At 50.9% G+C, this 23,649-nt stretch overlaps 2 protein-coding genes, 1 long non-coding RNA gene and 1 gene segment (V, D, J or C); 3 read left to right on the top strand and 1 right to left on the bottom strand.

Annotated features, from left to right (window-relative positions):
• LOC102940154 (immunoglobulin epsilon heavy chain-like) overlaps nucleotides 1-23,649 on the top strand; it is a 1,331,510-nt gene that overhangs the window by 354,389 nt on the left and 953,472 nt on the right. The gene's annotated exons all lie outside the window — the stretch shown is intronic.
• Nucleotides 1-23,649, top strand: part of LOC119568011 — a 937,337-nt gene that overhangs the window by 342,313 nt on the left and 571,375 nt on the right. Inside the window, 1 exon segment of the C gene segment in view lies at nucleotides 2,606-2,915. Coding sequence covers nucleotides 2,606-2,915 — 310 coding nt within the window.
• Nucleotides 1-23,649, top strand: part of LOC102948108 — an 883,083-nt gene that overhangs the window by 313,567 nt on the left and 545,867 nt on the right. The window lies entirely within an intron of this gene.
• LOC122462698 lies at nucleotides 2,737-16,638 on the bottom strand. The gene is made up of 2 exons (XR_006285398.1): nucleotides 16,517-16,638; nucleotides 2,737-2,853 (listed from the first exon to the last, which is right to left on the bottom strand). It is a non-coding gene; the product is annotated as an uncharacterized LOC122462698 (long non-coding RNA).

Here is a 23,649-nt window from a genome sequence, read left to right as displayed (position 1 = left end):
CAGATTTGGGCACCAGTCTACACCAAGTTTGTTTGTTTGTTTGATTGATTTTTCCCCTTTGGTGAGTTGAACACTTTTCCCACCAAAGCTGGCTTTTCTGGGAAATCAAATCTTGGGTTAAACGAATAAATAAATAACTCCAAAACTATTCATTTTCTGGTTTAAATAACAATACAAGAAGGGGATCAGTGAGAGAAAGAGAGGGAAGGCTGCAGAGGCCCCTTCTCCCGTCCGCCACCAGGGGCAGCAATGAGCAAACAGCACAGTCCAGCCTGGGGGACAAGACGGAAAAGGGGCACCGGAGGTTGGGAAACATCATTTTCCAACTCTGCACCTACAGGAACTGCTGCTTTGGACATAGGACCCGCCGGTGCCCTTTGACTCCGCCTCGCCTGTAAAGTCTCTGGGTTCCACTTCAGCGCTGGGTCCGTCTGGAGCGGGTCTCCAGGGCCGAGTACACGGGAAAGAGTTCACACCACACCGATTCAGCGAAACAAGGGCCATTCACTGCCTCCCGAGACAATCCCAACAACCGGCTGTATTTACAAACGAGCAGCCGGAGACCCGAGGACACAGGCCGGAATCACTGTGTGAGAGACTAGACCAGAGTCACAAAGCCCATCACCAAAACCAACGGTGGGTTCACACCACGTTTGGGTTTTAAAATGGGCAAATCAAAGAAAAGACAGGAATTAACCCCAATAGTCAACGTTATGCAAAGGCACCGATTTGTGCTCAGTTTTATTTTACAGAATGGAGAAGATGAAATGTTTAGAATTTGATTGAACGTCCCGAGGACTGTATAAAATCGTTTCATGTTCTATATTCCTTTGCTTCTTGCAGGGATCATTGCTCTGGAGCTACCAATGCAGGAAATATAAGCAGTAATGAAGCACATAAAGTTCAGTGACAAATGCCCCTAAGGAATGTTATCATTGTTGGAGACATCATCTATCTATCTATCTATCTATCTATCTATCCAATGTGTGTGAATGAGTTTGGGGATATGAAAGGGAACATGAGTGGTGATGGGAATGGAAATCTGTGTTTCAGCGTGAATGCTTATACTTGTCTGAATGGAAGTGGGAATGGAAATACTTTTGTTCTTTTTGTTGTTATCTCTCAATATTACATCACGGGGATGGTGTGAAAACATGTAGCGTTCCTATCACACAAGTTCTTTAAACACAACCAGGAGAAAACTTCTGTCTGCACTTTATTGCTAATTAATAATTAACGAAGTAAATGATCTTGATGATGATGCTCAGCGGTGATAGATTTGGTGCTGGTTGTGGTCCTAGCACCCAGGGTCTCCAGAAGCCGGGAATGGGCGACAGGGGGTGGATCACTCGGTGATTCCCTGTTCTGTTCGTTCCCTCTGGGGCACCTGGCGTTGGCCACTGCCGGGAGACAAGATACTGGGCTAGACGGACCTTTGGTCTCACCCAGTCTGGCCGTTTTATGTTCTTAATTATAGTCTAGGGTCACATAGTCCTAGGCACGGTAAAAACACAGACCATAAAACTTCTCTCACTCCCACCGAGTTTGCAATCCGAGTGTAAGTGGGAAGTGGAGTGTGACTGGGAACAGGAATATAAATATCAGCCATGGATCATAATCTTCCTTCACTGTTGCCTGAATCCTCCCTCGACTCTCCCCTCAAGAAAACTTCTCAGACACGCCACTCTCGGCCCTCTAATGTCAGGGAGGCTCCGCTGCAAAACCTTAACTCTGTCCTCAGACTCCCCCCCACCCCTCCCAGCTTCTCCCACCTGCACCCACAGGCGGGTCCCCAGACCTGGTCCAAAGTCCGAGCCAGGCTTGCTAATGTCACGTTCCTTGTGTCATGGATCATTTCAATGTATCTGGTCACTACTGGGAAGGGAAAGGAGCTTCCCTCCCAAATCCTCACAGCGTCATGGGAAATCTTCCGTCTCCAGCGGGGGGGCCCAGACGAATGGATCCCTGGGACACGACCCCCCGCCATCAGACAATAACCCCACTGACCGGACATTGCATATCCCTAGTGCGCGTGGAACGGGGCTTCAGAGCTGATAATCCTCACACACACACACACCCTCCCCAATCCACAATATCACATTACAATAGTCAGGCCCTTAGTTCCTATGTGAGGAAATACAGTCACTTCAGGGAGCTGTTCATTCCTCCCAGGTGTGCAAAAGTATGAGGGGGACCCCAGCACCCTGTGCCCGGCTCTGCACAAACACTCCGGACGGGACACTCTGACTCCTGCACCCGGAGCCCTGGGGCAAGTCAATCCGATCACCGGCAGCAGGAGTGTGTGTCTCTTATAAAGCGGGGCATGCAAATGAGGGAGACAGTTTCCTCTTTAAATCTCTGCCTCCCTCTCCCCAGGCTGCACCCGGAGACACAATCCGCAGCCCCCTGGGTCTGTGCAGTCACCAGCCAGTCCCCTGAGAACTTTCCCCTCCAGCACCCAGGAAAATGGGATTTTTGCTCCTTGTCATTGTCACTCTCGCAGCTTTGGAAGGTATTTTCCTCCTCTGAAGACCTGGCAGAGTTCGAAGAATATTGTGTTCTGGCTGTTTTTATACCGATATTAATGGCCTGTCTTTATTCCCAGGTGTCCGGTCCCAGACGCTGGTGGAGTCTGGAGGGGGTGTGAAAAAGCCCGGAGACTCTCTCCGCCTCTCCTGCAAAGCCTCCGGGTTCACCTTCAGCAGCTACGGGATGAACTGGGTCCGCCAGGCTCCCGGGAAGGGATTAGAATGGGTCGCTTATATAAGATACGATGGGAGTACTATATACTACCTCGATGCAGTGAAAGGGCGATTCACCATCTCCAGGGATAACTCCAAGAGTGAGCTGTATCTGCAAATGACCGGTCTGAAGCCTGAGGACACCGCCCGCTATTACTGCGCGGGAGACACAGTGACACCAAACCGGTTTGTGATCGTACAAAAACCCAGGCGGCGGAATCGCCCTTCTCCCGGCGGCCGCGCAGGGGCAGCAGCGACACCCCCCCACCCCCCGCTTCGGGCTCGGGCAGGAGACCCGGCACCCGGGGGAACGGAACACAAACCTCCCGTCACTTTTAACCCTTCCGTTCCTGGACTCTGAATGGCCCATTTCCCTACCCCAGAGATGGAGGCCGGGGTGTGGAAATGGGCCATTCAGGGTCCGGGCGGGGCTGGGGGCAGAGATCACCCGGCGCTGGAATAAACCCCGCTCCGCTGCGCCTGGGGATGTGGCACCGCCGGGACTTTCCAAAGAGACTGGAGCATTTTTTCCATCCATTTGACAGCTGGAAATCACAGCCTTGGTGTGAACGGTGCAGCTCAGGATCGTGCCCACAATAAAGTGCCCCCATGTCACAGAGTCACCATGGAGATAAAAGACCCCGCCCCTCAGCCCCGATGGCATCACTCAGCCCAGCGCTGGCCCGCAGGGCATTGGGGACAGTCACGTGGCTAAGGGCTGGGAACAGGGACACGGTGGGATTTCATGGGGTCGCTTGGGGGAAAGTGACTGCCGAGGGAGAAGCAGAGGCCGTGGGGGAGGGGCAGGGGGGCACGAGGGTCACAGAGCGCAGCTCCCGCTGACTGAGATTCACCATCTCCAGAGACAATCCCAACAACCTGCTGCCTCTGAAAATGACCGGCCTGAAGCCCAAGGGCACCGCCCGGTACCACTCTCGGTTCCCGGGCAATGTGTCTCCCCTTCCTGCCCAGAGCCCCGCTGGGCTGCGGTGCACAGATCCCTCGCTCCATCTGTGGACTCCAATCCGGAGTGAGTCCTGTTCTGAGTCGCTCTTCCCTCGGAGACCTGGCACGTTGGTTCTTCCGGGTCCCATCCCTGTTTGTGTGGGAAAGACCCCAGGAATATTCATACCGAGACTCAAGCTATAGCAACTAAATTATTCTTCCGTCCCATGGCTGGGGGAATAAACAAGCAGTCTTTACCCTGGTGTCGGTTGTAGATCCTAGATCTGGAGGAGAAATTTGATAACGGGCTCTTCAGTCTGGCAGACAAAGGTACAACAGGATCCGATGCTGGAAGCTGAAGCTAGACAATGTCCAGCTGGAAAGAAGGTGATTTTTAAAAAAGACATTGAGGTGATTTAACCATTGGAACAACTGATCAAGAGTCATGGTCGATTCTCCCTCACTAGCAACGATCATCTCTATGATTCTGTGTCTTTTAGAAAATAAAGAAATGCAAAATCCATCAAGGGAGATTTAGGTTAGATATGGGGTGGGGTGGGGGAGGAGTTTTTAAGGATAAGCATATCTAACTATCCGCATTGGAACCGGTTACCTAGGGAGGTTGTGAAATCCCCATCACTGGAGGTTTTTAAGAACAGATGAAGAACCAGGGGTGGTCTAGGTATATCTAATCCTGCCTCACTGCAGGGGGGTCGGCCCGTTGACCTCTTGAAGTCCCTTTTCCAGCTCTACCTTTCTAGGATTCTCTGAATTTCTTGTACTCTGTGACTGAAGCAGAAGGCAGTCAGAGTATTTCACTATCTTTAGTGACTTTCTGCAGCGCAGGATCCCATTAGGGTATCTGTAATGAAGTGAATCACTGTGGGATCCCATATCTCTAGTACAGGGATACACACGGGCGTCTTCAGGTTTCAGGCTGCTGATGCGCAAATGCATCAGGTTATTGGAGGCGTAGTGGAGATGGTGAATTGCCCTTTCCCTGAGTCCAGGTAATATGGGGTACCTGCACTATCTATATTGGAGACCCACTCCAGTCCCTTCCCAGGAACATGACGGATCCAATCCAGCCAGTTGCTACTGATGAAGAAGCCGGAGGCTTTGCAAGAGAGGTAGAGACAGTCTCCGGGCTTTTTCACATCCCCTCCAGACTCCACCAGCTGGACCGCTGACAGCTCCTGGGAGGGAGCGGGGGAAGTATCATGAATCACATCTGGAATTTTCAAAGCGTACAGTCAAGGGGAATTAGATACCTCGTTACCTAAGTCCCCTTCAAAAATGTCAATCAACATTATAGTAGGCCCTGCTCCAAACCCCACTCAGACCATTGGAAGTCCTCCCCTTGCATTTAGTGAACTTTTCACCAGGCCCATAAAACACAGTATTCCCCAATATCTCCAGAAAGTGTCAGAAACCATAATTCCTTTAAAGGCCACTAGACTGAAGAGACAATTCAGCCAAAATATGCTGTTGATGCTGGATAAAGTGCTCATGGTGTCTCCGCATTAGCTGCCCAGACCCCTCCTTGTGTCCTAGACATGCAGGTCAGAGCTATTAAATGATTTAGGCAGGGCATTAAGGATATTCATTTGCATATTTTTTTTTTAATAAGCCATGTTTCAGCTCTAGCCCTCAAGCTATCTTAGGTTTTCATACTGTCCCCATGACTGGACTGTTTGAGCATTTAGGGCAGGGGTGGGCAAACTTTTTGGCCCAAAGGCAACATCGAAGGGCCAGGTAGGGAGGGCTGTGCCTCCCCAAACAGCCCGGCCCCCACCCCTTATCCACCCCCTCCCACATCCCTCCCCCTGACTGCCCCCCTCAGAACCCGTGACCCATCCAACCCCCCACTACTCATTGTCTCCTGACTGCCCCGAAGACTATCCACACAGCGCCCCCCTCCACCCCCCGCCCTGACCGGCCTCCTCGGACTCCCACCCCTTATCCAATCCCCCCTGCTCACTGTCCCCTGACCGTCCCCTGGAACCCTCTGCCCCTTATCCAACCCCCTGGCTCCCTGCCCCCTTACCATGCCGCTCAGAGCGGCAGGAGCTCACACCCACACCTCCCAGCAGGAGCCTTGGGCCAGAGCACTTGTGGTGCGGTGCACTGAGGCTGTGGGGGAGGGGAGACAGCGGGGAGGGGCCGAGGGCTAGCCTCTGTGGCCGGGAGCTCAGGGGCCAGATGTAGCCCACAGGCCGTAATTTGCCCACCTCTGATTTAGGGTAACAGGAAAACATTTTACAAATACATTAGAAGCAAGAGGAAGATGAAGGACAGGGAAGGACCACTGCTCAGTGAGGAGGGAAACACAGTAACAAGAAAGTGCAGCAATTGCCCAAGTATTAAATGCCAATTTGTTTAGGTTTTCTCCAAAGAGGTTAGCAGTAATCAGAGGACTAACAGTGAACATCAGTGTAAATGGGGTAGGATCCGAGTCTAAAATAGGGAAACAACAAGTTAAGAATTACGTAGACAAGTTAGACGTCCTCAAGTCAGCAGGGCCAGATGAAATACACCAGAGAATACTTAAGGAACTGGCCAAAGAGACCTTAGCCATTAACAATTATTTCTGAGAACTCTCAGAGGACAGGAGAGATCCCAGAGGACTGGAAGAGGGCAAGTGGTACCTATCAATAAAAAGCGGAATAAGGGCAACCCAGGAATTATAAACCACTCAACTTAACTTCTGTACCCGGAAAGAATGGAGCAAATAATCAATTTGCAAGCACCTGGAAGATAAAGTGACAACTAACAGTCAACATGGATTTGTAAAGAACAAATCATGTCAAACCCACCTCATATCCTCCTTTGACAGGGTAACAAGACGAGGGGATGGGGGCGGGGACAAGAACAGTATATGTGGTATATCTCAACTTTAGTCAGACATTTCATACAGTCTCAGATCGCCTTCTCATCAGCAAACCAGGGAAATATAGACTGATGATCCTATTGTAAGGTAGGTGCAGAACTAGTTAGAAAATGTTCTCAGACAGTAGTTATCAATGATTCACAGTCAAACTGGGAGGGAATATCGAGAAGGTTGCCACAAGGATCTGTCCTGGGTACACTTATATTCAATAGCTCCATAAATGATTTGGATAATGGCAGAGAGAGTACACTTATAAAGTATGCAGATTATACCAATCTGGGAGGGGTTGCAAGCACTTTAGAGACCAGGATTAGAATTCAGAATGAGCTTGACAAATTGGAGACATGGTCTGAAATACATAGGCTGCATCCACACACTCTTCCTGTGTAGCTAAACCCGGCAAGGAAAGGCTCTGACAGGGGGAAATAGCAGTAAATTCCTTCCCAACTCCAAATATCAGTCAGTTGGACCTTGAACATGTGGGCAAGACCCACCAGCCAGACACCCGGGAAAGAGTTCTCTGTAGTAACTCAGAGCCCTCCCCGCCTAGTCTCCCATCACTGGCCATTCGGGATATTTGCTACCAGCAGTTGTCGATGTGCCTACAATGGCATGTCGCCACCTCATTATACCATCCCTCTCCACATAAATTTATCAAGCTCAGTCTTGAAACCAGTTCCGTTCCCCCACCACCACCCTTTTTAGTTTAATTCTGGATGAGATTTTCAAAGCCACCTAAAGGCATTTAGGTGCCTGGTTTATATTAGGAAGAAAGGCAGTTTTGGAAATCTTAACCCTAGTCATCTGGAAACCTACCCCTATTGTTACCTCCTCTTCCCTCTCTCCTACCCCTTTGTTTGCTGCCTGGCTTTAAAGGCTTTTTGAAATGCCTCAGGCCTCATGCAAATTAAGGAGGGCAACCTCTTTTTTTAAGAGCCAGAGAATTTCTCCTTCTCCGGCACACCCCATGTAACTTACTTTGTGCTTTATACCTTTGTCTGTTCCGGTAGACTTCTGATTCAAAAATAAATATGTGTTTCATTTTTATTTTCTTGCTGGCAGCTTTCTCAGGTGAGAACCTCAGAGGCACCTGGGATAAAAGAAGGAAACAAATGCAGCCAAAAGGAATCACTGATTCTCCAGAGCACTGAAGAACGTGCTTAGATGCTTTGCTGAATCTTGGCCTAGATCTTTAATATTTGTCTATTTCCAGGTGTCTGTTGACTAATCCAGTTAATCCAGTCCGGAGCAGAAGTTAAAAAGGCAGGAGACTCTGCAAAACTCTCCTGTAAAGTGTCTGGACACCGTACACTAGCCACGGTATGCACTGGGCACGGAGGTCTCCAGGAAAAGGACTGGAAAGGGGATTTTCAATTACAAACGGGGCTGGTGACACCACATACTACACAGACCTGGTTAAAGGACCATTCACCATCTCCAGAGACAACACCCAGAACCTGCTGGGGTAAACAGGGAGATGGCAAAATTTGCAGATGATACAAAACTACTCAAGATAGTGAAGTCGCAGGCAGACTGCGAAGAGCTACTAGAGCAGTGGTCACCACCCGGTCGATCACGATCTCCGGCAGCACAGCGGGTTGCCGCTAAGCCAGGCTGCCTGCCTGCCGCGGCCCCACAGCCCTCCCAGAAGTGGCCAGTGTGGCCCCATGGCCCCGGGGGTGGGGAGACAGGGTTCTCCCTCTGCATGCTGCTCCTACCTGCGAGCACCACCCCCACAGCTCCCATTGGCTGGGAATGAGGAGCAGTGGCCAATGGGAGCTGCGGGGGTGGTGCTTGCAGAGAGGGGCAGTGCACAGAGCCATGTGCTGCCTGACCCTCCCCAGGGGCCGGAGGGGTGCGTTGGCCCTTTCCAGGAGTGGCGCAGTGCACAGGTAGGCAGGGAGCCTTAGTGGCAGCCACACTGTGCCACCAACCGTGAGTCTCTGGTGGTAAATTCTGCCTGGCAGGAGGCCGCATCCCAACCCCCAGCCCTCATCCCCCTCCTAGAGCCAGCACCCCATGCCCCAGGTGTGGGCAAACTATGGCCCGGGGGCCACATCCAGCCCTTCAGGCATTTTAATCCGGCCCTCCAGCTCCTGCCAGGGAGCGGGGTCTTGGGCTTGCCCTCTCCACATGTGCCGTGGCTTCACGTGGCTCCTGAAAGCAGCAGCATGTTCTCGCTCCGGCTCCTATGCATAGGGGCAGCCAGGGGGTTCCACACGCTGCCCCTGCCCCAACTGCCACCTCTGCAGCTCCCATTGGCCGGCAACCAGGGGAGCGTGTAGAAGCCAGAGTGGAGACACGCCACTGCTTCCGGGAGCTGCTTGAGGTAAGTGCCACCTGGAGCCTGCACCTCTGATCCTCCTCCTGCCCCCCAAACCCCTCCGTCACAGCCTCATGCACTCCAGAGCCCGCACCCCCCAGCCAGAGCCCTCACCCCTCCACCTGCACCCCAACACCCTGCCCCAGCCCAGAGCCCGCTCCCGCACCCTGAACTCCTCATTTCTGGTCCCACCCCAGAGCCTGGCACCTCCAGCCAGACCCCTCACCCCCTCTTGCACCCCAACCCCCAATTTTGTGAGCATTCATGGCCCGTCATACAATTTCCATAGCCAGATGTGGCCCTCAGGCCAAAAACTTTGCCCAGCCCTGCCAGACCCCCTCATACACCCTGAACCCCCTCCTGCACCCCAAACCCCAGCCCTGACCCCCTCCCAGAGCCAGCACCATGTACCCCCTCCTTCACCCCAACCCTCTGCCCCAGCCCGGAGCCAACTCCTGTACCCAAACTCCCTCCCACAGCTTGCACCCCTCACCCCCTCCTGCACCCCAACCCCCTGCCCCAGGCTCAGCCCAGAGACCCCTCCCACACTGTGAACCGTTCAGGCCCAGCCAGGAGCCCGCACCTCCTGTCGAACCCTCCCCGACCCCAGCCTTGTGAAAGTGAGTGAGGGTTGGGGAGAGCAAGTGAAGGGGTGGGGGATGGAGTGAGTGGGGTGGGACTTTGGGGAAGGGGTCAGGTAGATCCTGGGTTGCCCTTAAATTCAAAAAGTGATCCTGGGCGTAAAAGGTTGGAGACCCCTGTTCAAAAGGTCTCTCATAACTAGGTGACTGGGCAACAAAATGGCAGATGAAATTCAGTGTTGATAAATGCGAAGTAATGCACATTGGAAAGCATAATCCCAACTATGCACAGCAAATGATGGGGCTAAATTAGCTGTTGCCATTCAAGAAAGAGATCCTGGAGTCACTGTGGAAAGTTCTCTGAAAACCTCCACGCAATGTGCAGCGGCAGGCAAAAAAGCGAACAGAATGTGGGGAATCATTAAGAAAGGGAGAGATAATAAGAGCGAAAATATCATATTGCCTCTGTATAAATCCATGGTACTCCTACTTCTTGAATACTGCGTGTGGATGTGGTCACCCCATCTCAAAAAGATATATCAAATTGGAAAAGGTTCAGAAAAGGGCAACAAAAATCATTAGGGGTATGGAATGGCTGCCATATAAGGAGAGATTAATAAGACAGGGACTTTTCATCTTGGATTAGAGTCAGCTAAGGAGGGATATGATTGAGGTCTATAAAATTATGACTGATGTGGAGAAAGTAAATAAGGAAGTGTTATTTACTCCTTCTCAGAACACAAGAACAAGGGGTCACCAAATGAAATTAATAGGCAGCAGGTTTAAAACAAACCAAAGGAAGGTTTTTTTTTTTCCCCACACAATGCAAAGTCAACCTGTGGAACTCCTTGCCAGAGGATGTTGTGAAGGCCAAGATTATAACAGGGTTTAAAAAAGAACTAGATCAATTCTATTAGCCAGGATGGCAGGTAGGGCAGGGATGGTGTCCCTAACCTCTGTTTGCCAGAAGCTGGGAATGGGTGATGGGATGGATCACATGATGATTCCCTGTTCTGTTCATTCCCTCTGGGGCACCTGGCATTGGCCACTGTTGGTAGACAGGTTACTGGGCTATATGGACCTTTGGTCTGACCCAGTCTGGCCGCTCTTATGTTCTTAAGGAATTTTGTCTCTAAGAATTGTAGAGAACACTGGAGAAATTATTCTGTGAGTGGAATTCTTAATCTTCTCCTTTACTCACATAACCCTTTCCCACTACACCCACCTCCAGGAGGCTGAGTTTGCTGAGGGCTGAGGTCCAAGATCTGTGTCTTCGAAAGAGAAGGAGATGCAAATTCAGTGCCTCAGCGAAGTATAAAAATCGTGTGATATCTAGGTCCCTGCAGGGTGAGCAGAGAGGACGGACAAGTCCGGGCGTCGGTGCAGATCCCACCATAAACCCTCCAGAGTCAGCAACATGAGACTGTGGCTGAACCTCGCTTTCTTACTAGCAGCCCTGCCAGGTAATTTTATCCCCTTCCCCGCTACATGGACTGGAGACACCGGGGGATGCTGCACATCCCGAACCTGACCCAAAGGGCATTGAAGTCACTGGGGACCTTTCTGCTGCTTCCAATGGGCTCTGAGCCAGGCCGTGTGTGAATGTGATTCTCATTCTTTCCAGGTGTCCGGTCACAGGTCCAGCTGGTGGAGTCCGGAGGGGGGATTCAACGCCCTGGGGGATCTCTCCGCCCCTCCTGCAAAGCCTCCGGATTCACCTTCAGCAGCTACTGGATGGACTGGGTCCGTCAGGCTCCCGGGAAAGGACTGGAGTGGGTCGCAGAGATACTGAATCCTATTTATAGTTCAGCAGCATATTACAGTGATGCGGTGAAAGGGCGATTCCCCATCTCCAGAGACGAGCCCAGCAGCACGGTGTATCTGCAAATGAACAGCCTGAGAGCCGAAGACACCGCCCGGTATCACTGTGCGAGAGACACAGCGATCAGAAACCTCCTGCGGTTAGCACAGAAACCTCCAGCGCGAATCCCCCTCCCTCTCCGTGCCCACAGTCACCGCCAGAACAGAGCCGTTCAGACAGAGAGGAACCCAGAGTGTGAAGCCTCCAGTCCTTTATCCGGGCTTCACTCCTGGGAAAATTCACTTTGATGATGAAAGTCCCACGGTTCCGTCAGAACCGAGACCGTCCTTAAACATTCCCTAGTGATGCAGAAAGAGATTCCTTCTCCAAAGTGTGATTCACACTTAGCTCTCCGTCCTTCTCCCTCCTTTCCCAGCAAACTAAGCTGGAGAAGACAGGCAGGAAGCAGGAGCCATGCATAAAAAGGTGGAACGTGAACCAGAATTTTTCACACCGGAATCTTACCACACTTTGCACTCACCTAAAGAGAGGCCAAATCGTACTTCTTGAACACACTGCTTCATTTCCAAAGTGTCTGGGGTTCCTGAATACCAATGCCACGTTTTGCAGGAAGAGGGAAATGGGGGTCACTCGTCCTAAATTCACAGGCAGAGCTTGGGAATCCTCTTTACAGACTCTAGTGGATTCATCTTTAGGCAAACTCCAAGTTTCTTGCACTTGCCCATTCATAATAAAACATCCCGTGTACAGAGAGCGTCTCAGTTTAAGAATTGCCTTTAAAAAAAAGAAGGACTCGTGGTTTTCTGAGCGCACTGAAAGTTAACACCACTGGTGTCTGGTGAATTCCTGTGTCAGACACTCATTCTGCGCCTCTCTTTCGATACATTTGTTCCAACTGAAATCACATTCAAGATTACAACGGGGCAGAACACAACCTGTCCCACAAGCCGTGTCACCATGTAGCATCGCATCGTCTTCCTTCCTTCGGCCCACGTCTGCGAAAGACAGACCATTAACTAAGAGGGGTAAAGTGCAGGGGAATCATTTCACATATAAGCTTTGAAAGGGCCAGGCCTGGAATATCACAAAAGAAAATGTGGAGAGAGCTAATATAGGCTGACTGCTCCCTCCCAGCACAGCTGCCCTCACTACACACTTCACCACAGTGACTCAGCTGTGAAGTGATCGATCCTGGTCTATTCAAGTCAAAGGCAAAACTCCCACTGGCTCAATGGGACTGGGATTCCCCCCAGTGATGGAAAGATGTGTCACACTCATAGCACAGGGACAGAACTGTTTGCCTTGCAAAATGAAGGATTTCAGGATCTCTCAATACTTCTGTATGTCGATCTATGAGAGAGAGAGAGAGAGTTTAAAGTGAGGGAGAGGGGACAGTAAAGGGAAGGAGAGAGAGGGAAATGCAGTGGGGCATCAAAGGAATATCCCATACTTTTCTTACTCAGGTAGGCCTATCCATCCCTGTTCTCTATAGGTTAAATTCAACCCTAGGCAGATATGTCAATACAAAGTTTATAGACCACTTAATTCCTCGATATTGAGTTGAAGGGATTCAAGTGGTCCAGAGATCTGCCGATGGGCCCTCGGAACAGTAGGAAATTTAACCCACAAAATCATAGTGGTTAATAAGTTTTTAATTGTGAAACTAATGAACCATTGGAACAATTTATCAGGGTAGTGGTGGATTCTCCGTCCCTGATAATTTTGAGATCAACATTGGTAGATTTTTTCTAAAAGATCTAGGAATTGTTGGTGGAAGTTCTGAGGTGTGTGTTACACAGAAAGTCTGACAAGATGATCACAATGGTCCCTTTTGGGCTTAGAATCTATGAAACCTATTGAGTAAAACTCAGGGAAATATCAGTTATTTGGGATTGGTGTTCATGTCTCTGTTATATAGAGCGGTGCATGCAAATTATCCCCTTACATTTCCTGTTTAAAGCCAGCGATTCCCCTGACTCTGCAGCTCTGGGGTTCAGAGTCCGCAGCCTGTGTCTGCCCAGAGACCAGCCAAACCCCACGAGAACTCTCCCCAGAGTCGGGAACATGGCACTGTGGTTATTTTTCCTTCTCATTGAAACAGCTTTCACAGGTACATCGATTTCCCCCAGGGTTTGTTACAATCTCACTTGGGAGCCAGGGTCTCTAGGAATCTCATTGTGTCTATTTTCAGGGGCTTTTTCACAGGCTCAGCCGGTGGAGTCCGGAGGGGATGTGAAAGATCCCGGAGACTCTCTCCGCCTCTCCTGCAAAGCCTCCGGCTTCACCTTCAGCGATTACTGAATGAGCTGGGGCAGACAGGCCCCTGGGAAGGGACTGGAGGGGATCGGGGAAATACACCCAACTGCAACTACCAGAAACTACGCACAGCCCTTCAAGGGCCGCTTCACCATCTCCAGAGACAATCCCCAAAACCTGGTGTATTTGCAGCTGAGCAGCCTGAGACCTGAGGACACCGCCCTGTATTATTGTTGGAGAATCCCGCAGCGAGCACAAAGCTCGTGCGGCCCGGACGAAAACTGATTTGGAGGCGGGTGCAATCTTCCCAATGGACAGCAGGGGTCAGTAGTGCATCACAATTCAAAGATGTCCTAACGCGAGTAACACGGGAAGGAACAGGTCTGAATGACACCTCAGCATGAAGAGGGAAGATTTGGAGAGAAGGGCAGTTGACAAACAAGGGTGGCAAATGTGGGTAGCCCAATGTGCAGCAAAGCACGGGATGGACTAAGGTCTAAGGTAATTCAGTGACTTACAGGGTAAAGATTATAGGGCTGCTTCTTCTTCTTCTCTTCAGCCCTAAGCATCTTTACAGGGAGCAGTACAGTGTCACCATCCACGTCTGCCTCTCGGTCTGACGGACCCTGACAGTATTTGCCCTATCGGTATCCTGTCCTCTGTTTGTCGTCTACAGTGTCACCATCATTTCAGTCTTTTTGATTGCAGCGAATCCTGCTCCCTGACTTCACATCCCATACTCCTTCCATCTTCTTCACTGGTCTGGAAATCATGACACCTTACACGGGACATCTTCCAAAGAAATCTCACCTCTACTGCCTCCAGCCTTCTGATCTCCGCTTCTTTCAATGCAGCTGCTTCTAGACCACACGTCGTGCTGTTTGCAGACTGCTTTGGTGCATTTTCGCTTGAGTTCCAAATGTCATGTTCGTAGGGCACATAGACAGCACATATTGTAAGTGAGACATTTCATATGCATCAGTAAAATAAGATAAATCTTCACCTGGCCTCGAGCTTTGTCCTCCCCTGAGAGCACCGGCCATAGCAGTTCAGTCAGTGATTCCGGTGTGACACCCAGAGCTGCTATTAGGGGGCTGCAACAATTTGTATCGTGGGGGTGCTGAGAGCCATTGAACCGAACTTTCCCGTGCCTCAGTTTACACGGTTATAAGCACTGGAGAGAATCACGTTTCCTTTCTTTGCCTGAGAGCCATGGCTGGAAAATCACGATGTAAGTGTTGGTGACATTCTCACTAGCAGCAGCAGAAGCTAAAACAGCACCAGGCGGACAGGACTCTCTGCTTCCCATGTCCCCTCCTCAGGCTCAAAGGGCACCGATTGGTGCTTTGATGAGCCAATGTCCTGACTAATCTTCTGCGAGACAAGTTATTCTTTACTCCCACCACCGGGCCCAGTGAAATCAATGGGGTCACACACACGGGGAATAAAGCCCGCAGGATTTGATTATTTCATGCCCGCATACGGATCTGCACGGGAATATTTCGCTAGTCTTATTGCTCACCGGGGTGTGTCATTCAGTCAGAATTGCTGAGTCTCTGTAGGAATCATCCTCATTAGCTCTGGCGCTATGATAACTCCCCTGCCTGTTTTGCAAACACCTGCACGGAAATTTCAAGCCATCGCGGCAGAATTGTCGGGACTCAGTTGCATGCACACAGGGCGTCCTCCAGCGAACATGGGACTAACCAGCGGGTGGTTCTGAGTTTGTTTGTTTGTTTCTCTGACTTTCATGGGCTTCCCATCAGTCTGTAGCAGTGCTGGAGTATTTACAGCGCACTGCCCACAGCAACGCATCGTGACTCAAGTTACCCAGCTCAGAAACCAGCCACATTTCCCATGGTCAGGAGAATCCACTCGATGAATGGCTGGAAATGTTCCTGTGAGGTTCTGAAAACACCCCCGGTCATTGCCATGATCTTAGGAGGCTAAGAGACATTTCTCCGTTTTAGGCCCTCTCGTGTCCACATCACATGGCATCTGGGGACCTCCTGGTCTTTCATGAATTTGTCCTCACAACAGCGCTGTGAGGCAGGAAAGGGCCGGAGTGTCCGAGGTGCGGGTGGGGGCCTGAAACACAAGGGGACACGTCACACTTGCCCAGGGTAACCCAGGGAGTCTCTGGAGGAAAAGGGGGATGGATCCCCATACCCCTAACTCCAGCCTGGATCCCTAACCACTGACGTCTGACTGCGCCACCCTGAATCCCCAAACCGAGGTTTTCAGAGGCCGCTCTTAGGGAGCTCGTCCATCTTATAAGGAGGGGGATATGCAAATAGGAGTGACAGGTTCCTGTTTAAATCTGTCCCTCTCTAGGCCCAGGCTGCAGCCGGAGGGACAATCCGCAGCCCCTGGGTCTCTGCAGTTACCGGCCAAAAGTCTGAAAACTTTCCCCAACAACAACGCGGAAAATGATACTTTGGATCCATTTGGTTTTCTTTGCAGCGGCTCTGGAAGGTAATGTATCCCCCATTAATACACATGAGGGGTCGGGTATCTCGGACTATTGCGGCTGATATCGATGTGGGGTGGGACACTTCTTTCTTCTGTTGTCTCCCACCGACTGATGTACAAAGTGCCCAGTGTGGCTGGTTCTCCCACTGTTCCCTGTTCACTTTCCATTGAACCCGGGGCTAGTGACTGGTTTCATGTGGTGACTGAGCTTTAATTCCAATCTGCCATTTCCCTTCTCCCCCAGGGGCCCGCTCGCAGGTGGTTCTGACCCAGTCGGGACCAGCGCTGAAGAAGCCTGGAGAGTCTCATAAACTGCAATGTGCCACCAGCGGGTTCACTCTTAGCAGCACCTGGATGGGCTGGATCAGACAGGAGCCGGGACAGGGGCTGGAGTGGCTGGCTTGGTACTACAATGAGGGAATCAAGTACTACGCCTCCTCGGTCCAGGGCCGGTTCACAGCCTCCAAGGACAGCACCAACTTCTACCTGCAAATGACCGGCCTGAAGCCCGAGGACACCGCCCGCTATTACTGTGCGAGAGACACAGTGAAACGAAACAGGTTTGTGATCGTACAAAAACCCAGGCTGCGGAATCGCCCTTCTCCCGGCGGCCGCGCAGGGGCAGCAGCGACACCCCCCTCTTCGGGCTCGGGCAGGAGACCCGGCACCCGGGGGAACGGAACACAAACCTCCCGTCACTTTTAACCCTTCCGTTCCTGGACTCTGAATGGCCCATTTCCCTACCCCGGAGATGGAGGCCGGGGTGTGGAAATGGGCCATTCAGGGTCCGGGCGGGGCTGGGGGGCAGAGATCACCCGGCGCCGGAATAAACCCCGCTCTGCTGCGCCTGGGGATGTGGCACCGCCTGGACTTTCCAAGGGACTCGAGCATTTTTTCCATCCATTTGACAGCTGGAAATCTCAGCCCTGGTGTGAACGGTGCAGCTCAGGATCCTGCCCACAATAAAGTGCCCCCATGTCACAGAGTCACCATGAAGATAAAAGGCCCCCCCCCCTCAACCCCCGATGGCATCACTCAGCCCAGCGCTGGCCCACAGGGCATTGGGGACAGTCACGTGGCTAAGGGCTGTGGACAGGGACATGGTGGGATTTCATGGGGTCGCTCGGGGGCAGGCGGCTGCCGAGGGAGAAGCAGAGGCCCGTGGGGGGGAGGGACAGGGGGGCACGAGGGTCACAGGGCGCAGCTCCCACTGAGTGAGATTCACCTTCTCCAAAGACAATCCCAACAACCTGCTGCATCTGAAAATGACCGGCCTGAAGCCCACGGGCACCGCCCCCCTGGTACCACTCTCGGTTCCCGGGCAATGTGTCTCCCGTTCCTGCCCAGAGCCCCGCTGGGCTGCGGTGCAGAGATCCCTCGCTCCATCTGTGAACTCCAATCCGGAGTGAGTCCTGTTCTGAGTCGCTCTCCGCTCCGAGACCTGGCACGTTGGCTCTCCCGGGTCCCATCCCTGTGTGTGTGGGAAAGACCCCGGGAATATTCATACCGAGACTCAAGCTATAGCAACTAGATTATTCTTCCGTCCCATGGCTGGGGGAATAAACAAAGAGTCTTTACACTGGTGCCTGTTGTAGATCCTAGATGGGGAAGAGAAATTTGATAACGGGCTCTTCAGTCTGGCAGACAAAGGTAGAACAGGATCAAGTGCTGGAAGCTGAAGCTAGACAATGTCCAGCTGGAAAGAAGGTGATTTTTTAAAAAGACATTGAGGTGAATTAACCATTGGAACAACTGATCAAGAGTCATGGTGGAGTCTCCGTCACGAGCAACTATCATCTCTACGATTCTATGTCTTTTAGAAAATAAAGAAATGCAAAATCCATCAAGGGAGATTTAGGTTAGATATGGGAGGTGGGGAGAAGTTTTTAAGGATAAGCATATCTAACTATCAGCATTGGAACCGGTTCCCTAGGGAGGTTGTGAAATCCCCATCACTGGAGGTTTTTAAGAACAGATGAAGGGTGGTCTCGGTGTATTGAATCCTGCCTCAGTGCAGGGGGTTGGGCTAGTTGCCCTCTTGAAGTCCCTCTTCCAGCCCTACCTTTCTAGGATTCTCTGAATTTCTTGTACTCTGTGACTGAAGCAGAAGGCAGTCAGAGTATTTCACTTTCTTTAGTGACTTTCTCCAGCGCAGGATCCCATTAGGGTATCTGTAATGAAGTGAATCACTGTGGGATCCCATATCTCCAGCACAAGGATACACACTGGCATCTTCAGGTTTCAGGCTGCTGATGTGCAAATGCATCAGGTTATTGGAGGCGTCTCTGGAGATGGTGAATTGCCCTTTCCCTGAGTCCAGGTAATATGGGGTACCCCATTACCTAAGTCCCCTTCAGAAATGTCAATCAACATTCCAGTAGGCCCTGCTCCAAACGCCACTCAGACCAAGGGAAGTCCTCCCCTTGCCTTTCGTGAACTTTGCACCAGGCCCATAAAGCACAGTATTACCCAATATCTCCAGAAAATGTCAGAAACCATAATTCCTTTAAAGGTCTCTAGACTGAAGAGACAATTCAGCCAAAATATGCTGTTGATGCTGGGTAAAGTGCTCATGGTGTCCCGGCATTAGCTGCCCAGACCCATCCTTGTGTCCTAGCCATGCAGGTGAAGAGCTATTGAATGACTTAGGCAGGGCATTAAGGATATGCATTTGCATATCTTTTTTTTCTTTTTTAAATAAGCCATGTTTGAGCTCGAGCCCTCAAGCTATCTTAGGTTTTTATATTGTCCCCATTACTGTAGTGTTTGAGCATCGCAACCATTGAAGTATTTAGGGTAACAAGAAAACATTTTACAATTACATTAGAAGCAAGAGGAAGATGAAGGATAGGGAAGGACCACTGCTCAGTGAGGAGGGAAACACAGTCACAAGAAAATGCAGCAATTGCCCAAGTATTAAACGCCATTTTTGTTTAGGTTTTCACCAAAAAGATTAGTAGTAATCAGAGGACTAACAGTGAACATCAGGGTAAATGGGGTAGGATCTGAGGCTAAAATAGGGAAACAAGAAGTTAAGAATTACGTAGACAAGTTAGACATCCTCAAGTCAACAGGGCCAGATGAAATACACCAGAGAATACTTAAGGGACTGGCCAAAGAGATCTTAGCCATTAAAGAATATTTTTGAGAACTCTCGCAGGACAGGAGAGATCCCAGAGGACTGGAAGAGGGCAAGTGGTACCTATCAAGAAAAAGCAGATAAGGGCATCCCAGCAATTATAAACCACTCAACTTAACTTCTGTACCCTGAGAGAATGGAGCAAATAATCAATTTGCAAGCACCTGGAAGATGAGGTGACAACTAACAGTCAACATGGATTTGTAAAGAACAAATCACGTCAAACCTGTACCCGGGGTTCTTTCAACCCAAAACTCTTACTCTGTGTGAGGTGGTGTCGGTAAATACAAACTTTTTCCCCTTATTTATACCTTTATAATAGAATGACATGTCCCTTAAAGCAAACTTGTTAAGTGAGCTGTTTCAATGGTCAAGCGAGAGGTTCCTTCTGATATCGATTAACCAGGTGTGGGTTTCTCCAGAGTTTGCAGCCTTGAGGCCCCAATAGACATTCCTGGGGCACATTCTGCTCTTCTAAGATGCATGTATCAGCAACTTCAACACAATTATTATCAGGAAGGACACGGGGTCAAGCTGCCCTCTCTGTGGCACCCAAAACTACCTTTCACAGGCTCCCCCCCCCCCCTCCCCCCGGCTCCTGCTTTGGTCAAGCTTAGAGTGCTGAATGGCCAATTTACAGCCTGCTGACTTGGCTGCTTTTAGCAATAAGCCATAGTGGTTTCAGGCACTTTACTGGTTTGCCAAAGTCTCCCCATACAAAACCCACCTCATATCCTCCTTTGACAGGGTAAGAAGATGAGGGGATGGGGGCAGGGACAAGAACAGTAGATGTGGTATATCTCAACTTTAGTCAGACATTTCATACAGTCTCAGATCGCCTTCTCGTAAGCAAACCAGGGAAATATAGACTGATGAACCTATTATAAGGTAGGTGCAGAACGAGTTAGAAAATGTTCTCAGAGAGTAGTTATCAACGATTCACAGTCAAGCTGGAAGGGAATATGGAGAAGGTTCCCTCAAGGATCTGTCCTGGGTCCACTTCTATTCAGTAGCTCCATAAATGATTTGGATAATGGCATGGAGAGTACACTTATGAAGTTTTCAGATTATACCAATCTGGGAGGGGCTGCAAGCACTTTAGAGACCAGGATTAGAATTCAGAATGAGCTTGACAAATTGGAGACATGTTCTGAAATACATAGGCTGCCTCCACACACTCTTCCTGTGTAGCTAAACCCGGCAAGGAAAGGCTCTGATGGGGGAAGTAGCAGTAAATTCCTTCCCAACCCCAAATATCAGTCAGTTGGACCTTGAGCATGTGGGCAAGACCCACCAGCCAGACACCGGGGAAAGAGTTCTCTGTAGTCACTCAGAGCCCTCCCCACCTAGTGTCCCATCACTGGCCATTGGGGATATTTGCTACCAGCAGTTGTCGATGTGCCCATCTCATCATACCATCCCCCTCCACTTAAGTTTATCAAGCTCAGTCTTGAAACCAGTTCGATTCCCCCTCCCACCCTTTTTAGTTTAATTCTGGCTGAGATTTTCAAAGCCACCTAAAGGCATTTAGATGCCCGGTTTATATGAGGAAGAAAGGCAGTTTTGGAAATCTTAACCCAAGTCATCTGGAAAACTACCCCTATTGTTACCTCCTCTTCCCTCTCTCCTGCCCCTTTGTTTGCTGCCTGGCTTTAAAGGCTTTTTGAACTACCTCAGGCCTCATGCAAATTAAGTAGGGCAACTTCTTTGTTTAAGAGCCAGAGAATTTCTCCTTCTCTGACACACCCCAAGTGACTTACTTTGTGCTGTATTCCTTTGCCTGTTCTGGTAGACTTCTGATTCAAAACTAAATATGTGTTTCATTTTTATTTCCCTGCTGGCAGCTTTCTCAGGTAAGAACCTCAGAGGCACCTGGGATAAAAGAAGGAAACAAATGCAGCCAAAAGGAATCGTTGATTCTCCAGAGCACTAAAGAATGTGTTTTGCTGAATCATGGCCTAGATCTTTAATATTTGTCTATTTCCAGGTGTCTCTTCTCTCAAATCCAGTTAATCCAGTCCGGAGCAGAAGTTAAAATGCCAGGAGACTCTGCAAAAATCTCCTGTAAAGTGTCTGGACACACATACACTAGTCACGATATGCACTGGGCACGGAGGTCTCCAGGAAAAGGACTGGAAAGGGGATTTTCAATTACAAACGGGGCTGGTGACACCACATACTACACAGGCCCGGTTAAAGGACCATTCACCATCTCCAGAGACAACACCCAGAACCTGCTGGGGTAAACAGGGAGATGGCAAAATTTGCAGATGATACAAAACTACTCAAGATAGTTAAGTCGCAGGCAGACTGCGAAGAGCTACAAGAGCAGTGGTCACCACCCGGTCGATCACGATCTCCGGCAGCGCAGCGGGTTGCCGCTAAGCCAGGCTGCCTGCCTGCCCCGGCCCCACACAGCTCCCAGAAGTGGCCAGCGTGGCCCCGTGGCCCCAGGGGTGGGGAGACAGGGTTCTCCCTCTGCATGCTGCTCTTACCTGCGAGCACCACCCCCACAGCTCCCATTGGCCGGGAATAGGGAGCTGTGGCCAATGGGAGCTGTGGGGGTGGTGCTTGCAGAGAGGGGCAGTGCACAGAGCCAAGTGCTGCCTGACCCTCCCCAGGGGCCGGAGGGGTGCGTTGGCCCTTTCCAGGAGTGGTGCCGTGCACAGGTAGGCAGGGAGCCTGCCTTAGTGGCAGCCACACTGTGCCACCGACCGTGAGCCTCCGGAGGTAAATGCTGCCTGGCGGGATGCTGCACCCCAACCCCCAGCCCTGAGCCCCCTCCTGGAGCCAGAACCCCATGCCCCAGGTGTGGGCAAACTATGGCCCGGGGGCCACATCCGGCCCTTCAGACATTTTAATCCTGCCCTTGAGCTCCTGCCGGGGAGCGGGGTCTGGGGCTTGCCCTCTCCACATGTGCCGCGGCTTCACGTGACTCCAGGAAGCAGCAGCATGTTCGCGCTCCGGCTCCTACGCATAGGGGCAGCCAGGGGGTTCCACAGGCTGCCCCTGCCCCAACTGTCACCTCTGTAGCTCCCATTGGCCGGCAACCAGGGGAGCATGTAGAAGCCAGAGTGGAGACATGCCACTGCTTCCGGGAGCTGCTTGAGGTAAGCGCCACCCGGAGCTTGCACCCCTGATCCCCCTCCTGCCCCCGAACTCCTCGATCACAACCTCATGCACCCCAGAGCCTGCATCCCCCAGCCGGAGCCCATACAACTTCTATACCCAGATGTGGCCCTCAGGCCAAAAACTTTGCCCATCCGTGCCATACCCCCTCATACACCCTGAACCCCCTCCTGCACCTCAAACCCCAGCCCTGACCCCCTCCCAGAGCCAGCACCATGTACCCCCTCCTTCACCCCAACCCCCTGCCCCAGGCTCAGCCCAGAGACCCCTCCCACACTGTGAACCCTTCAGCTCCAGCTAGGAGCCCACACCCCCTGTAGAACCCCAGCCCCCTACCCCAGCCTTGTGAAAGTGAGTGAGGGTGGGGGAGAGCAAGTGAAGGGGTGGGGGATGGAGTGAGTGGGGTGGGACTTTGGGGAAGGGGTCAGGTAGATCCTGGGTTGCCCTTAAATTCAAAAAGTGATCTTGGGCATAAAAGGCTGGAGACCCCTGTTCAAAAGGATCTCTCAGAACTAGGTGACTGGGCAATAAAATGGCAGATGAAATTCAATGTTGATAAATGCGAAATAACGCACATTGGAAAGCATAGTCCCAATTATGCATAGCAAATGATTGGTGCTTTGATGAGCCAATGTCCTTACTAATCTTCTGCAAGACCCTTTATTCTTTACTCCCACAACCGGTCCCAGTTAAATCAATGGGGTTACACACACAGGGAATAAAGCCCGCAGGATTTGATTATTTCATGCCCACAAACGGATCTGCACAGGAATATTTCACTCGTCTTATTGCTCACCGGGGTGTGTCATTCAATCAGAATTGCTGAGTCTCTGTAGGAATCATCCTCATTAGCTCTGGCTCTATGATTCATAGATTCATAGATACTAAGGTCAGAAGGGACCATTATGATCATCTAGTCCGACCTCCTGCACAACGCAGGCCACAGAATTTCACCCACCCACTCCTGCGAAAAACCTCTCACCTATGTCTGAGCTATTGAAGTCCTCAAATCATGGTTTAAAGACTTCAAGGAGCAGAGAATCCTCCAGCAAGTGACTCGTGCCCCATGCTACAGAGGAAGGCGAAAAACCTCCAGGGCCTCTTCCAATCTTCCCTGGAGGAAAATTCCTTCCCAACCCCAAATATGGCGATCAGATAAACCCTGAGCATATGGGCAAGATTCACCAGCCAGATACTACAGAAAATTGTTTCCTGGGTAACTCAGATCCCACCCCATCTAATATCCCATCACAGGCCATTGGGCCTATTGACCATGAATATTTAATTACCAAAACCATGGGGATCTCAAACTCCATTTTCCTATTTGTAGTGTTGAGGCAGAGACTCTTAC

The sequence above is a fragment of the Chelonia mydas genome, chromosome 13, assembly GCF_015237465.2.
Source record: "Chelonia mydas isolate rCheMyd1 chromosome 13, rCheMyd1.pri.v2, whole genome shotgun sequence".
In the NCBI taxonomy this organism is placed as follows: domain Eukaryota; kingdom Metazoa; phylum Chordata; order Testudines; family Cheloniidae; genus Chelonia; species Chelonia mydas.
Note: the sequence above shows the minus strand (reverse complement) of the source record. Positions and strands in the feature narration are given on the sequence as shown.